Consider the following 16,422-nt stretch of genomic DNA (forward strand, 5'->3'; position numbering starts at 1 on the left):
ACCTGATGCTTTAACTCTTTGACCTGATGCTATGACTCTTTGACCTGATGCTTTGACTCTTTGACCTCATGCTTTAACTCTTTGACCTGATGCTTTGACTCTTTGACCTGATGCTTTGACTCTTTGACCTGATGCTTTGACTCTTTGACCTGATGCTTTGACTCTTTGACCTGATGCTTTGACTCTTTGACCTGATGGTTTGACTCATTGACCTGATGCTTTGACTCTTTGACCTGATGCTTTGACTCAGTGTGAAGCAAACTTCACGGCGGGATGACGAGTCTTTGTTTTCAGTTAAACGTGGTTCAGTTCCTGAGGACAGCTCTGAGCTCTCTGAGAGACTGCAGCCGGGGGGTCGGGGAGCAGCCGGGGGTCGGGGAGCAGCCGGGGGTCGGGGAGCAGCCGGGGGGTCGGGGAGCAGCCGGGGGTCGGGGAGCAGCCGGGGGTCGGGGAGCAGCCGGGGGTCGGGGAGCAGCCGGGGGTCGGGGAGCAGCCGGGGGTCGGGGAGCACCAGAATGTGATCTGATCAAATCCATCAGGAAGAGGATCTAGTGATCGATGGTTATTGATTAGAGTCTGTAGGAACGGTGTCATTAAAGTATTTGATTACGTTTTCTTCACGTTTTCCTTCCTGGAGACGTAAAACAGGATCTCTGACACAGAATCATCACAGCTGTCTTCAAACCACATCGCTGGTTTAACAGGAGTTGATTCAAACACGTCACCATCATTCCAGCTCAACATTTCTGCTGCTGGCTTGTTGGTTCTTCAGCCTTCACCTCTTTGTTACCCAGGGTTTGTTGTTGGGGTAACACTTGACTGTCCTGACAGGGGCCACGGTGTCCACACAGAAGTTCATGTAGTCTGTAAAACACTGAGCTGCCCCCTCAATGTCCTCCCCATGTGAGCCCACAATAACATCCCAGTCGGTGGTCTGGAAGCAGTTCCTCAGCATCTCCTCTGCTTCCGGGGACCACCTCCTGACCTGTCGTGTTGTTGCTGGCAGCCGTTTCACCAGCGGGATGTAGGTGGGCTGTAGGTACACTAGGTTATGGTCTGATTTACCTAGTGGAGGGAGGGGGGTGGCGGTGTATGCCTCCTTAGCATTAGCGTAGAACAGATCGATGGTTCTGTTCTTCCGTGTGGGACAGTCTACACACTGGACCATTGTGGGGAGACATGAGTCCAAGGTGACGTGATTAAAGTCACCGGTGATGATGACGAGCGCCTCCGGGTGCCGGGTCCGAAGATCAGAGGTGGTCCCACAGATGGTCTCTCGTGCCGTCTCTGGGTCTGCACGTGGAGGGATGTAGACGGCGAGGACAATGACGTGTGAAAATTCACGCGCCAGGTAGTAGGGTCTGATGCTAACAGCTGTTAGCTCCAGATCCCTGTTGCACAGCGTGGTTTTCACGGTCACATGTCCTGGGTGACACCATCTGTTGTTGGTGTAGATGATCAGACCACCTCCCTTCTTCTTGCCAGCGGTGTTCGTGTCCTGATCCGCTGGTATGGAGGAAAAGCCGGTCAGTCCGACGTTAGCATCGGGAACGTGGTCCGTCAGCCACGTCTCTGAGAACACCAACAAGCTGGTCTCCCTGTAGCGCTGCTCAGTCCTGCACAGCGCCGTCAGTTCGTCCACCTTGTTGGGTAGAGAGTTCACGTTCCCCATGATGATGGAGGGAACCGAGGGTCTGACCCGCCGGCGGCTGTTAGCTCTAGCCGCTAGCCTATCCCGCTTTTGTTTACCTCCCCGGCTCCCTCTGTACCGCCGCTGGATCTCAGTGGGGATGAGATCGCGTATCCCGGGTTCTCCTCTAACTTTCATGGACAGCATTTGTTCTCTGGAGTACATGAAAACACTGCTATCCATCGTGGTTACGTAAAATAGGAAAAGACTTAGATAAGACAAGGAAAAACGAGAAAAAAGAAGACATACAACGGAGCAGACGAAAAGCTGCGGCTAGCTCGCACATGCGCAGTTCAGTCTCACTTCTTTCACTTTAAACAATGATGATTGAATTGATGGAGCTCAGAGGTTGATCCATTATCATTGACACGATAAATAAAAGTCAGATGAAAGTCAATATTCAGTTCGGTTTTTTCACTTTTTCTGACTTCATGTTTCTGACTAATAAAAACGTTTCTATGAACCAGAGAACTGAAACGTTTGTTTTTCTCCGGTGCTTTGGCGCCACCTGCTGGTTGGACCCGCATCAACCTGGAGGATTTGAACGTTCTTTTATTTCTTCTTTAATTGTGTTTTTATGTCGTTATACAAAGCTGTTTGTCGATCCACTGGACTTTAAGAAAGTTCGTGAAGACGTTTCGTCTCTCATCCCAGAGACTTCTTCAGTTCAGAGGGTGGCTGATCATGTCCCAGATTATTAACCCTGTGGGGTGGGGTCAGATTATTAACCCTGTGGGGTATGGTCAGATTATTAACCCTGTGGGGTGTGGTCAGATTATTAACCCTGTGGGGTATGGTCAGATTAATAACCCTGTGGGGTGTGGTCAGATTAATAACCCTGTGGGGTGTGGTCAGATTAATAACCCTGTGGGGTGTGGTCAGTTTATTAAACCTGTGGGGTGTGGTCAGTTTATTAAACCTGTGGGGTGTGGTCAGATTAATAACCCTGTGGGGTGTGGTCAGATTATTATCCCTGTGGGGTGTGGTCAGAATAATAACCTTGTGGGGTGTGGTCAGATTATTATCCCTGTGGGGTGTGGTCAGATTAATAACCCTGTGGGGTGTGGTCAGATTAATAACCCTGTGGGGTGTGGTCAGATAATGTAGCCGCAAGAGGACACAAGCCAGTGTCTTATTGTGCCGGTCCCAAGCCCGGATAAATACAGAGGGTTGCGTCAGGAAGGGCGTCCGGCGTAAAACTTTTGCCAAATCAAAGATGCGAATCAAACCTATGACTTCCATACCGGATCGGTCGAGGCCCGGGTTAACAACGACCGCCATCGGTGCTGTTGACCTACAGGGCGCCGGTGGAAATTGGATTACTGTTGGTCGAAGAAGGAGAGGAGGAAAGTGCGTTCGCACGAAGAAAGAAAAGAGGAACACCAAGAGTATAGGACTGAGAGTAGGGACGTTGAATGTTGGAACTATGACAGGAAAAGGTAGAGAGTTGGTTGACATGATGCAGAGGAGGAAGGTAGACATACTGTGTGTCCAGGAGACCAGGTGGAAAGGTAGCAAGGCTAGAAGTTTAGGAGCAGGGTTCAAGTTGTTCTATCGTGGTGTAGATGGGAAGAGAAATGGAGTAGGAGTTATCTTGAAGGAGGAGTTTGTTAGGAATGTCCTGGAGGTAAAAAGAGTGTCAGATAGAGTGATGAGTCTGAAGCTAGAAATAGAAGGTGTGATGTTCAATGTTGTTAGCGGGTATGCTCCACAGGTAGGATGTGAGCTGGAGGAGAAGGAGAAATTCTGGTTGGACTTTGATGAAGTGATGCAGAGCATGCCTAGAAGTGAGAGAGTTGTCATTGGAGCAGACTTCAATGGACATGTTGGTGCAGGAAACAGAGGTGATGAGGAGGTGATGGGCAGGTTTGGTATCCAGGAGAGGAACGCAGAAGGACAGATGGTAGTTGACTTTGCAAAAAGGATGGAAATGGCTGTAGTGAATACTTTCTTCCAGAAGAGGCAGGAACATAGAGTGACCTATAAGAGTGGAGGTAGGAGCACACAGGTAGACTACATCTTGTGTAGACGGTGTAACCTGAAGGAGATCAGTGACTGTAAAGTAGTGGTAGGTGAGAGTGTAGCCAAACAGCATAGGATGGTGGTGTGTAGGATGACTCTGGTGGTGAGGAAGATGAAGAGGACAAAGGCAGAGCAGATGACGAAATGGTGGAAGCTGAAAAAGGAACAGTGTTGAATGACTTTAGGAAGGAGTTAAGACAGGCTCTGGGGGGTCAGGAGGTGCTTCCAGATGACTGGACAACTACAGCTAATGTGATCAGGGAGACAGGTAGGAGAGTACTTGGTGTGTCATCTGGAAGGAAGGTAGATAAGGAGACTTGGTGGTGGAATGAGGAGGTACAGGAGTGTATAGAGAGACAGAGGTTAGCCAAGAGGAAGTGGGACACTGAGAGGACTGAGGAGAGTAGACAGGAGTACAGGGAGATGCAGCGTAAGGTGAAGGTAGAGGTAGCAAAGGCCAAACAAGAAGCTTATGATGACTTGTATGCTAGGTTGGACAGTAAGGAGGGAGAGACTGATCTATACCGGTTGGCAAGACAGAGAGACAGAGATGGGAAGGACGTGCAGCAGGTTAGGGTGATTAAGGATAGGGATGGAAGTCTATTGACAGGTGCCAGTAGTGTGATGGGAAGATGGAAAGAGTACTTTGAAGAGTTGATGAACGTGGAAAATGAGAGAGAACAAAGACTAGAAGAGGTGACTATTGTGGACCAGGATTTAGCAAAGATTAGTCAGGATGAAGTGAGGAGGGCATTGAAGAGGATGAAGAGTGGAAAGGCAGTCGGTCCTGATGATATACCTGTAGAGGTTTGGAAGTGTCTAGGAGAGGTGGCAGTAGAGTTTCTGACTGGGTTGTTCAACAGGATCTTAGATAGTGAGAAGATGCCTGAGGAATGGAGGAGAAGTGTGCTGGTGCCCATTTTTAAGAACAAGGGAGATGTGCAGAGTTGTGGCAACTACAGAGGAATAAAGCTGATGAGCCATACAATGAAGTTATGGGAGAGAGTAGTGGAAGCTAGACTAAGGGCAGAAGTGAACATTTGTGAGCAGCAGTATGGTTTCATGCCAAAACAGAGTACTACAGATGCAGTATTTGCTTTGAGGATGTTGATAGAGAAGTACAGAGAAGGCCAGAGGGAGCTGCATTGTGTTTTTGTAGATCTGGAGAAAGCTGATGACAGGGTGTCCAGAGAGGAACTGTGGTATTGTATGAGGAAGTCTGGAGTGGCAGAGAAGTATGTTAGAACGGTGCAGGACATGTATGAGGACTGTAAGACAGTGGTGAGGTGTGTGTAGGTGTGACAGAGGAGTTCAAGGTGGAGGTGGGACTGCATCAGGGATCAGCTCTGAGCCCCTTCTTGTTGCTATGGTGATGGACAGGCTGACAGACCAGGTTAGACAGGAATCTCCATGGACTATGATGTTTGCAGATGACATTGTGATCTGTAGTGAGAGCAGGGAACAGGTGGAGGAGAAGCTAGAGAGGTGGAGGTTTGTCCTGGAAAGGAGAGGAATGAAGGTTAGCCGCAGTAAGACAGAGTACATGAGTGTGAATGAGAGGGACCCAAGTGGAAGAGTGAGGTTACAGGGAGAAGAGATCAAGAAGGTGGAGGATTTGAAGTACTTAGGGTCAACAGTCCAGAGCAATGGAGAGTGTGGAAAAGAGGTGAAGAAGCGTGTCCAGGCAGGATGGAACGGGTGGAGGAAAGTGTCAGGTGTGATGTGTGATAGAAGAGTTTCAGCTAAAATGAAAGGAAAGGTGTACAAAACTGTGGTGAGACCAGAGATGTTGTTTGGTCTAGACACAGTGTCACTGAGGAAAAGACAGGAGACAGAGCTGGAGGTAGCAGAGATGAAGATGCTGAGGTTCTCTCTGGGAGTGACCAGGAAGGATAGGATCAGGAATGAGTAACTCAGAGGGACAGCACATGTTAGAGGTTCTGGAGATAAAGTCAGAGAGGCCAGACTGAGATGGTTTGGACATGTCCAGAGGAGAGATAGTGAATATATTGGTAGAAGGATGCTGAGTTCTGAACTGCCAGGCAGGAGGCCTAGAGGAAGACCAAAGAGGAGGTTTATGGATGTAATGAGGGAAGACATGAAGGTAGTTGGTGTGAGAGAAGAGGATTCAAAAGACAGGGCTAGATGGAGGAAATTGATTCGCTGTGGCGACCCCTGAAGGGAAAAGCCGAAAGGAAAAGAAGAAGAAGGTGTGGTCAGATTATTAACCCTGTGGGGTGTGGTCAGTGCTGTTCCCATTCTAATGACCGTCGTTAAACCCGTCTGGCTCCTCAACGATTGTTGGTGGGGGTGTCAAAGGGGGTCGTTGAGATGTGAGTTTCACCTTTGTATGCTAATGAGGGTCATTAGTATGAGACCCATCACCTGGGTCAATCTGCTGAGACAATGTTTCTGGGAGTTTTGAAAGGACCTGATTATAAATGGGAGAAAGGTGATGTCACAGACCCCCCCACCCCACCTGTTCAGAGATGGCTTCTCCACTTTGACGTGGATGGCCTCTTTCACTCCTCCCTCAAACCATTTATCTTCCCTGTCCAGGATCTGAACATCTGTGTCCTGAAGTGAGTGTCCCTCTTCCTTGAGGGGGGGCAGACTGCTGAGTCCTGTCCTGATGTGTTGTCTCTTCTGTGTTGAGCCATGTTCCTGTGTAGTGGTTGTTTGGTTTCCCCCATGTAGACGTCTAAGCATTCCTCGCTGCATTTAACTGCTTACACCAGATTGCTCTTCTGACTGTGTGGTGGGGGGTCTTTTGGGTTGACCAGTCTTTGTCGGAGGGTGTTACCTGGCTTAATATACACAGGAACCTTGTGTTTGTTGAAGATCCTCCTCAGCTATTCCGACACTCCAGACACAAACGGGATCACTATACCATTGTCTGCTCACTTCCATCCTCATGGGGTTGTTCTCCTTTCTGGATCTTGTGTGGACTTTCACGAAGGTCCAGTCAGGATATTCACAGGTTTTCAGTGCCCCTTCCAGGTATTGGTGTTCTTTCACCTGGTCTTGGGCACTGGTTGGTAGCTTATCAGCCCTGTCCTGCAGGGTCCTGATGACGCCCAGCTTGTGCTCCAGTGGGTGGTGAGAGTCAAAAAGCAGGTACTGGTCCGTGTGTTGGTTTCCTATATACCCCTACATACAGACTTCTGTCATCTTTTATGCCGACCTCACAATCCAAAAAGGGCAAACTGTTGTCCTTTACATCCTCTCTGGTGAACTTGATGTTGCTGTCCATTGAGTTGATGTGTTCAGTGGAAGGTTGCACCTCGTGGATTTTTACCTTAACCCAGGTGTCGTCCACATACCGGAACCAGTGGCCTGGTGGTGTTCCGTTGAACGAGGTCAGGGCCTTGTGTTCCACCTCTTCCATGTACAGATTGGCCACGATAGGAGATACCGGCGCGCCCATGGGACATCCGTGTTTCTGCCTATAGAAGTTCCCTCTGTACTGGAAGTAGGTTGTGTTGAGGCAGAGGTCAAAAAGTTTGCAGATCTGGTCGGGGTTGAGGTTTGTCCTGTCGCTGAGGGTGGTGTCCTGTGAAAGCCGTTGTCTCACCACTTCCACAGCCTCCGTTGTGGGGACACATGTGAACAGGGAGGTGACATCGCAGGATACCATGGTCTCATCTGTATCCAATCTCAGTCCTCTCTCCTTTTCCACAAAGTCCATGGAATTCTCTATATGATAGGGGTTGTTACCCACTAGCTGGGCCAAGATGGTTTCAACATGTTTGGCAATGTTGTAAGTGACAGAGTTGATGCTGCTGACGATGGGTCTGAGGGGGGCTCCTTCTTTATGGATTTTGGGGAGGCCATATATGCATGGTATAGCCTCCCCAGGGTACAGGTGGAAGTAGACCAGGTGGTTTAAAGTTTCCTCCTTCTGTAGCTCCTGTAGACAGTCCACAACCTTCTTTTTGTAGCTGCTGGTTGGGTCGCTCTTCAGGGTCTCATAGGTCGTGCTGTAGCTGAGTAGGGACATAATCTTGCTGTGGTAATTTGCTGTGTTGAGGATTACCGTGCATCTTCCTTTGTCTGCTGGAAGGATGGTGATGTTCTGGTCCTTACTCAGCGCTTTCACAGCCTTCCGTTCCTGGATGGAGAGGTTGGAAGGGGGGACCTTCGCTTCAGAAAGGGCTGCTGTTACCTTTAGCCTTAGTCCCTCTGCTTCTGTTGCGGAAAGGTTGTTCTTTTTGATTGCTGATTCCGTGACGGTAATGAGGTCCACTACCAGTACATGCTGTGGGGTGATAGGGAAGTTCAATCCTTTGGTGAGGACGTCCGTCTCTGGTTGGGTGAGTTCTCTGTCTGATAGATTCCTCACCCATCTGTCTTGTGCATTTTCTGTAGATGTACTCAGTGGTTTCTGCCTCCAGCTGAGTTCTTCTGGCCTTGTGTTTTTTTGAGATTGGAGGTTTTGAAACTTAATACTTATCTTATTATAATAGACGGACAGACAGACAGACAGACAGACAGACAGACAGACAGACAGACAGACAGACAGACAGACAGACAGACAGACAGACAGACAGACAGACAGACAGACAGACAGACAGACAGACAGACAGACAGACAGACAGACAGACAGACAGACAGACAGACAGACAGACAGACAGACAGACAGACAGATACTTTATTAATCCTGGAGGAAATTGTACATATCCACTGCTCAGGCATTACATAAAGAATAAATACTGGATAAACACGGTGGTGTAGTGGTTAGCACTGTCGCCTCACAGCAAGAAGGTGGTGGGTTTGAATCCACCTGGGGACCTTTCTGTGTGGATTTTGCATGTTCTCCAACCTCCCACCTCCAAAAACATGTACCATAGGTGAATTGGTCAGCCTAAATTGCCCGTAGGTGTGAATGTGAGCGTGAATGTGGCCAGGGCTCCGTTGCAAAAGAGATCTGTAATCTCAATGGGACTCACCTGGATAAATAAAGGTTAAATAAAAAAAATAAAAAAACACCATGAGGAAAATAAACACTGACATCACAGGACAAACCACAAGACATACACTACACTAACAGACACATGCAGCACTAACAGGACTTATATACTAAACTATAACTAAAATATAAACAGTATAAAATTAAAATATAAACAGTATAAAATTAAAATATAAACAGTATGAAATTAAATTAAATCCATATTCAACCCCGTGCTGACCTCCCCACCTCCCCCCCGCTCCTCCTGAGAGAGTCATTGTACCCCCTGATGGCACGGGGCACGAAGGAGGACCTCAGCCTCTCTGTGGAGGCGCTGTGTGACAGCAGTCTGCCGCTGAAGGTGCTTCTCTGCTGGGAGAAGGTGGTGTGTGTGTGTGTGTGTGGGGGGGGGGGGGGGCTGGTGTTGTTCATGATAGCCCTGACTTTAGACATGGTCCTGCTCCCCAGAACTGTCTCCACAGAGTCCAGGCTCAGCCCAACCACTGAGCCCGCTCTGCGGATGAGTCTGTTCAGACGGTCCATATCTCTTTTCCTGGCCCCCCCACCCCAACACACAATGGCGTATGACAGCACACTGGAGACTACGGACTGATAGAACATGAAAAGGAGCTTAGGACAGATGTTGAAGGAGGCCAGCCTCCTTAGGAAGTACATCCTGCTCTGCCCCTTCTTGTACACACAGTCCCAGTTGAGTGACCAGTCCAGTCTGCTGTCTAGCTGCAGTCCCAGGTACTGATAGTTTCCTACCACCCCCACCTCACTGCCCTCGATGATCACTGGCTGTGGAGAGGGAGGTGCCCACCGGAAATCTAGAACCATCTCCTTTGTCTTGGAGACGTTGAGCTGGAGCTGGTTCTGTTGGCACCACTCCACGAAGTCAGCCACCAATCCCCTGTACCCCCCCCTCATACAGCCACCAATGCCCTTTACCCCCCCTCATCACCCTCCCGGATACATGCCACAATCGCAGTGTCATCGGAGTACTTCTGTATGTGGCATGTATCCGAGTTGTGCTTGAAGTCCGATTTGTAGAGGGTGAAGAGAATGGGGGAGTGAACGGTCCCCTGTGGCGCCCCCGTGCTGTTGGTCACCATAGAAGACAAACAGTCCCCCATACGGACGTACTGGGGTCTGTCCGTTAGGTAGTCCGTGATCCAGCTCACGAGGTAGGGGTCCACAGCCATGGAGGTCAGGACAGCGTCGTCAACCCCAACCTTGGTCTGATAGGTGAACTGGAGAGGGTCCATAGCACCCTGCACCTGTGGACGCATGAGCTCCAGGACCAGTCGCTCTAGGGTCTTCATTACGTGGGAGGTAAGAGCGACCGGTCGGTGGTCGTTGAGCTCAGTAGGGCGTCCTTTCTTGGGTACAGGGACAATGCAGGAGGTCTTCCACAGTGACGGGATCCTCTCCAGCCACAGACTGAGGTTGAACAATCGCTGCAGGGGGTCCCCCAGTTCCGAAGCACAGGCTCGGAGGAGTCTTGGGGAGATCTTATCCGGTCCAGCCGCCTTACAGGGACGGAGCCTCCGCAGCGTTGTCATTACCAGGTCTGCAGTGATGTCTCAGTCGTGGTGGGAGCAGGAGGTTGTGGTGAGGTTGGAAGTCCAGTGGTTGAGGTGCTCTTGGAGTGGGGTCGGGAGGAGTGGCAGGGGTGGGAGGAGAAGACACACAGGAGGAGGGAGAATCAGTGGAGCGGTCTGTAGGGAGGCCTGGGGAGAGGCCCGGGACGAGGAGCCGGGAGTGGTGAGGGAGCTGAACCGATTGAAAAAGCTGTTTAGTTCATTCGCTCGTTCAATATTCCCCTCCACAGTGCTGCGCCCTTTCCCGTGTCCGGTGATGGTTCTCATCCCATTCCAGACCTCCCACACCTGGTTGCGCCACAGCTGCTTCTCCAGCTTCCTCCTGTACGCCTCCTTGGCCTTCCTCAGGCAGAGTCTCACTTCCTGCTGGGCCTTCCTCATCTCCTCCTCGTTCTTGCTCCTGAACGCCCGCTTCTTCCTGTTCAGGACAACCTTGACTTCCTTTGTTACCCAGGGTTTGTTGCTGGGGTAACATCTGACTGTCCTGACAGGGGCCACGGTGTCCACACAGAAGTTCATGTAGTCTGTAAAACACTGAGCTGCCCCCTCAATGTCCTCCCCATGTGAGCCCAGTTGGTGGTCTAGAAGCAGTCCCTCAGCATCTCCTCTGCTTCCGGGGACCACCTCCTGACCTGTCGTGTTGTTGCTGGCAGCCGTTTCACCAGCGGGATGTAGGTGGGCTGTAGGTACACTAGGTTATGGTCTGATTTACCTAGTGGAGGGAGGGGGGTGGCGGTGTATGCCTCCTTAGCATTAGTGTAGAACAGATCGATGGTTCTGTTCTTCCGTGTGGGACAGTCTACACACTGGACCATTGTGGGGAGAGATGAGTCCAGGGTGACGTGGTTAAAGTCACCGGTGATGATGACGAGCGCCTCCGGGTGCCGGGTCCGAAGAGCAGAGGTGGTCCCACAGATGGTCTCTCGTGCCGTCTCAGGGTCCGTCCGTGAGAATGTGTGAGAATTCACACGCCAGGTAGTAGGGTCTGATGCTAACAGCTGTTAGCTCCAGATCGCGGTTACACAGTGTTGATTTCACCGTCACATGTCCCGGATGGCGCCATCTATCGTTGGTATAGATGATTAATCCACCTCCTTTCTTCTTACCGGCGGTGTTCATGTCCCGGTCCGCTCGGACGGAGGAGAAGCCGGTTAGTCGGACGTTAGCGTCTGGCACGTCACCAGTTAGCCACGTCTCTGAGAACACCAACAAGCTGGTCTCCCGGTAGCGCTGTTCAGTCCTGCACAGCGCCGTCAGTTCGTCCAACTTGTTCGGTAGAGAGTTCACGTTCCCCATGATGACGGAGGGGACGGAGGGCTTGACTCGCCGTTAGTCTAGTCCTTTCAACGCGACATCCGCGATCGGCATCCGCGATATCTCCGTCGGAGCTCAGCGGGGATGAGATTGCGTGTTGCTGGGTCTCCTTTGGCCCTCATAGACATCAACTCCTCCCTGGAGTACACTAGCATATCACTATACATTAATGAGATCTCTGGAGACGATGAACAGTCCTTTGAAGTTTTATTACAGAATATTCTGGGCACAGGAGACTTACAGACGAGAGCTGCAGCGGTGTTCAAGTGCAAAAATACAAAAGAATCACACAGCATTTATACCCTAAAGGTGTGACTAGGGGGAGGTATTAACCCCGGCTCATCTGCTTTCAACCAGTTCTTTACGGGCTTTCAGTTGGTACGTCATGACCTCCAGACGTTACCAGAAATATCAAGTCGACAGTTTCACAAAACTATTTATAGACCGTGTATATATTAAGGGTCAGAGTAGGATGTACTTCTTGAGGAGGCTGGCCTCCTTCAACGTCAGCTCTAATCTGCTCAGACTGTTTTACCAGTCCATTGTGTCCAGTGTGCTGTCCTACCAGTCCATTGTGTGTTGGGGTGGTGGTGCCAGGAAACGGAACACAGAGAGACTCGACAGGCTCATCCGGAGGGCTGGTTCTGTGATCGGTCAGGATCTGGACTCAATACAGACTGTTCTAGAGAGGAGGACTATGTCCAGGTTTAGATCGATCCTGGGTAACACCAACCACCCCCTGCACACCACCTTCGCCCAGCAGAAGAGCTCCTTCAGTGGCAGACTGCTGTCACCGAGCTCCTCCACTGAGAGACTCAGGACCTCCTTTGTGCCTCGTGCCATCAGAGGGCACAACCACTCTCTCAGAAGGAGGGGGGTGAAACAGCAGGGTCATCAAGGTCGGCTGAGAAGGGATAGACGAGGGGGGCCTGGGACGCACTGTGGGACACTTTGTGGGGGTCCTAGTGTCGGTTCATCCACGTGTTTCTGTTTCTGATCATACATCATCTACACCCGATGCTTCTTTCTTCTCTCATGTCCCTATGCTTCCTTTATTCTAGGTTCTTGTTTCCTGCTGTTATAATTATGTAACAGTATATAAATAATGTAATTTATACAACGTCTTTTGGCTGTGCCATTTCTCTGTCATTGTTATGTGTATTTATTGTATCTTTTTTGAGCAGATGTCACCTGAATTTCCCTTGGGATCATTAAAGTATATATCTATCTATTTGATGACACAACATAATGAGTCATGCGAACCCCGCGAGGACACATCTATTGCAGACAAAATTATTCACAGATACCGACAGTCATGCAAGCATTTCCACATATGATCAAACAGTAGATTATATCCATGCAGAGCCTTCATGACCTCGGGACATCCTGGGGCCACCTTCATGAACGCTGAATGATTTGACACACCCAACAATCCAGATCTTTGGTTCAATGAAATGATGGTATTTTATTATTTTATTATATTATTTTATTGTATTATTTTATTGTATTAAAAACTTTCCACCACATGTTGAACATAGATATATATTCCTAAATACATTATTTTACCATTAAAACCATTTCTCAGTTGTTTTATAGTAGGAAACCGCTGCTGAGACGTTGGAGGTGTCCCTAAAGTAAATACAGTATATTAGCATCACAGTCACTGTTTTTCTGACTCAGCGTTTAACATAAAGCTCTTTTTCTTCGTTTTTCTTGGTCAAGAACTGGTCTTTTTGGTGTAACCAGCCTATGTTCTACTGAAAATAATGAAGTAATAGAAAAAAATATTTTTTTCCAGTGAAAGAAGAGTCTACTTTCTTTTGAAAGGTTTTGTGTTAACATAGTCGTAGAACCCAATATAATGTGGGCCTTGAAATATCAATTAAAATACCATCAGTGCTTGCAGTGTGGGGAATTGCTACTCTGAAAGCTGCAGTGAATGAGTTAAAACTATACATCAATTATAATTACACAACAAACGGTATTTTGTCGCTTAATTTGACAACTGTTTAGAGTACAGAAGAACAGTTTAGAGTGCAAGTACAGAACTGATAGATAGATCATTTAGTAAATCCTCATCTGTGCAAACTCACACATCCAAACAATTAATGTTCTGAAAAAAAGCTGACTGACCGGACAACGAGCCAATCAGATCACTGCGCTGTTATGCTGAGTCATGAGTGAAGATAGAAGCATGTTCAGCTTCAAACATACCTCAATGTTAAAAGGATCCTACTATGAAAAACACATTTTTTCAGGCAGCTGATGGAATCTTGTACCTAGGGAGACAACTAGGGAAACTTTTCCAGAAGAATCTGGGGGAAAACATTGTCCGTCAGTTGTGCAGTGGATTGAGACACACAGGTCCAAACAGGTCCATCACACAGGTCCACACAGGTCCATCACCACTGACAACTTCTTCACCAGCGTCCCTCTTGCAGAGCATCTCCTGGAGGAGGGTTTGACTATTGTGGGAACTTTACGACAGAAGAAGCCGGACATTCCTCCAGTCATAAAGGCTTCAAGGTCCAGAGAGGTCTCCGCACCAAATTTGGGCTCAATGGCAACTTGACCATGATCAGCCATGTAAGAAAGAAGGGAAAGGCTGTTCTGCTGCTGAGCACAATGCACCACAGCAGGACAGTAGATGAAACCAGCCCAAAGAAAAAACCAGAAGCGATCCTCTTCTACAATCAGACCACAGGAGGAGTGGATATAATGGACCAGATGGTTGGCAACTACACCTGCAAACACCAGTCCCAGAGATGGCCCATGGTGCTCTGGTATAACATGATTGATTGAATTGAATGCCTGTACACTTTCCAGGTCTCAGCACCCTGAAGTTTACACAAGTTTACATGGAAGACGACAATTCCTCTCGGAGCTCTCAACAGAGCTTGTGACACCTCACATGAAAAGTTGACTGGAAGGTACCCCGAACCTACCAGCCTACATCACAGCAGCAATGGAAAAGGTCAGAGTGACAAAGACTGCTGTGACCCGTCCAGAGGGAACAGACACCCATCACCAGAGGAAGAGGAAGAGGTGCAGGTTGTGTCCCAGAAAGAAAGACCGCTGATTGGTGCGTCAAATACAGAACCCCAGTGTGCAACGGTCACAGCCTGTAGCAAGTAGTTTGTGGCAGATGCAGACAGTGAGAGATCGGTCTTTTTATGCTGCAAATTCTTCCAGTAAATGAAAAAATAAATAATTCAAACGGTTTTGTGTCACAAACTTGTTTTATTGCGAATACCTTGAATATGAATGTATTGAAACTTTGCTGTTGTAGAAAATCAGTCCGTGGGGTCACGTTTGACCTCCCTGTGGAAGAGAGGCTGTATCGGTATCTAGTGCATCCAAGGGTTAAACAGTCTATCAGAGTGTTTTAAAGGTAATACAGATAGAAGGTGGTTTAATATCAGTATGGGGGGGGGGGGGAATCAGAAATTACTGTAAATAATAAGATAAATTGTTCATTGCTCTATCAATCAAGTTCAATCAGGTTTTATTTATATATCTCTTAATCATGACAGCAGACATTTCAAAGCGCTTTAACAGACAGAGAAACCCAACTGAACCCTCCAGAGCATAAGCGACAGTGGCGGGGAAAAACTCCCTCCATGAGGAAGAAACTCCGGACAGGACCCAGACTCTTTTGGGCGACCGGTTGGGTGGAAAAGAAATCAAAGGAAGACAAGAACAGGGTCAGAGAGAGAGAGAGAGAGAGAGACAGACAGAGAGTGAGACAGGCCAGATAGAGGCAGTATCAATATGGTTAAGGTTGATAAAGTCAAGGCACAACTACAGCTGTGTGGATGACTGTATGGAGGAAGGAGGAGGAAAGGAAGCAGGACCCCAGCTGATGGATAGTTGAGGGGTGGTACTGGTGGGCCTGGAGGATAAGGTTCACAGCACATGGAGAGATGGGGGTGATACTGGTGGGCTCGGAGGTGCAGGTCCACAGAGGAAGGCCCACGGCGGCTGGGCGGATGAGGGGTGGAACAGTAAGATGACACCAAGGAAGACAAGGATGTCATGGAATTCGTTAATCGTGTGGTTCCTAGACGCATTAACCACGAGGAACGACGGCGCACTGAATACCTTTTTAGGTCCACGTCTCTGAAACCTGATGAGATATAATCACTAAACAAATATCAACATTTTCAGGAAGCCAGAGGCACAAGAATGCGTAGGTCAGGGTCAAATGTTGAATTCAGGGGTGTTGCAGGATGTTGCAGTTTCTGACTGCCTTGTCGTTTTTGTTATTGTTAATGTTGTAGTAGTTTTAGTAGTAATACTAGTAGTTGTAGGAGTAGAAGTAGTAGTAGTTGTTGTTGTAGAAGTAGTAGTAGTAGTAGTTGTTGTTGTAGTAGTATTAGTAGTAGTAGAAGTAGTTGTAGTAGCAGTAGTTGTTGTTGTTGTAGTAGAAGTAATAGTAGTTCAGTAGTACTAGTTGTTGTTGTTGTTGTTGTAGTAGTTGTTGTAGTAGTTTAAGTATAGTAGTAGTAGTTGTTGTAGTTGTAGTAGTAATAGTAGTAGTTGTAGTAGGAGTTGCAGTAGTAGTAGTAGCTGTAGTAGTTTTAGTAGTAGTAGTAGTAGTAGTAGAAGTAGTAGTAGTAATAAAAGTTGTAGTAATTATAGTAGTTGTAGTAGCAGTAGTAGTAGAAGTAGTATTAGTAGTTTTTGTAGTAGTAATAGTAGTTGTGTAGGCATATACCATTGCGTTACCCTGTGTTAATCCTCATGGCTGGTGGAGACAGTTGGATGATGCACTCTGAATTACTTTCACTTCAGTTAGACACCCTCATACATTTGTCACTAATGAGTTGCTGTTGCTTCATCTG

At 48.2% G+C, this 16,422-nt stretch overlaps 1 protein-coding gene and 1 pseudogene across 1 annotated transcript in view; one reads left to right on the forward strand and one right to left on the reverse strand.

Annotated features, from left to right (window-relative positions):
* The window catches only part of LOC137608800 (BOLA class I histocompatibility antigen, alpha chain BL3-6-like), a 3,390-nt gene extending 2,864 nt beyond the window's left edge, over positions 1-526 (forward strand). The window contains exon 5 of the mRNA XM_068335381.1: positions 348-526. Within this exon, the coding sequence (XP_068191482.1) occupies positions 348-526 (179 nt within the window). The remainder of the gene's footprint in view (positions 1-347) is intronic.
* A 5,655-nt stretch (positions 527-6,181) lies between these two features.
* Positions 6,182-8,553, reverse strand: LOC137608802 (uncharacterized; annotated as a pseudogene).
* Between the last annotated feature and the right edge of the window lie 7,869 nt (positions 8,554-16,422).

The sequence above is a fragment of the Antennarius striatus genome, chromosome 15 (assembly GCF_040054535.1).
Source record: "Antennarius striatus isolate MH-2024 chromosome 15, ASM4005453v1, whole genome shotgun sequence".
Taxonomy (NCBI): Eukaryota; Metazoa; Chordata; class Actinopteri; order Lophiiformes; family Antennariidae; genus Antennarius; species Antennarius striatus.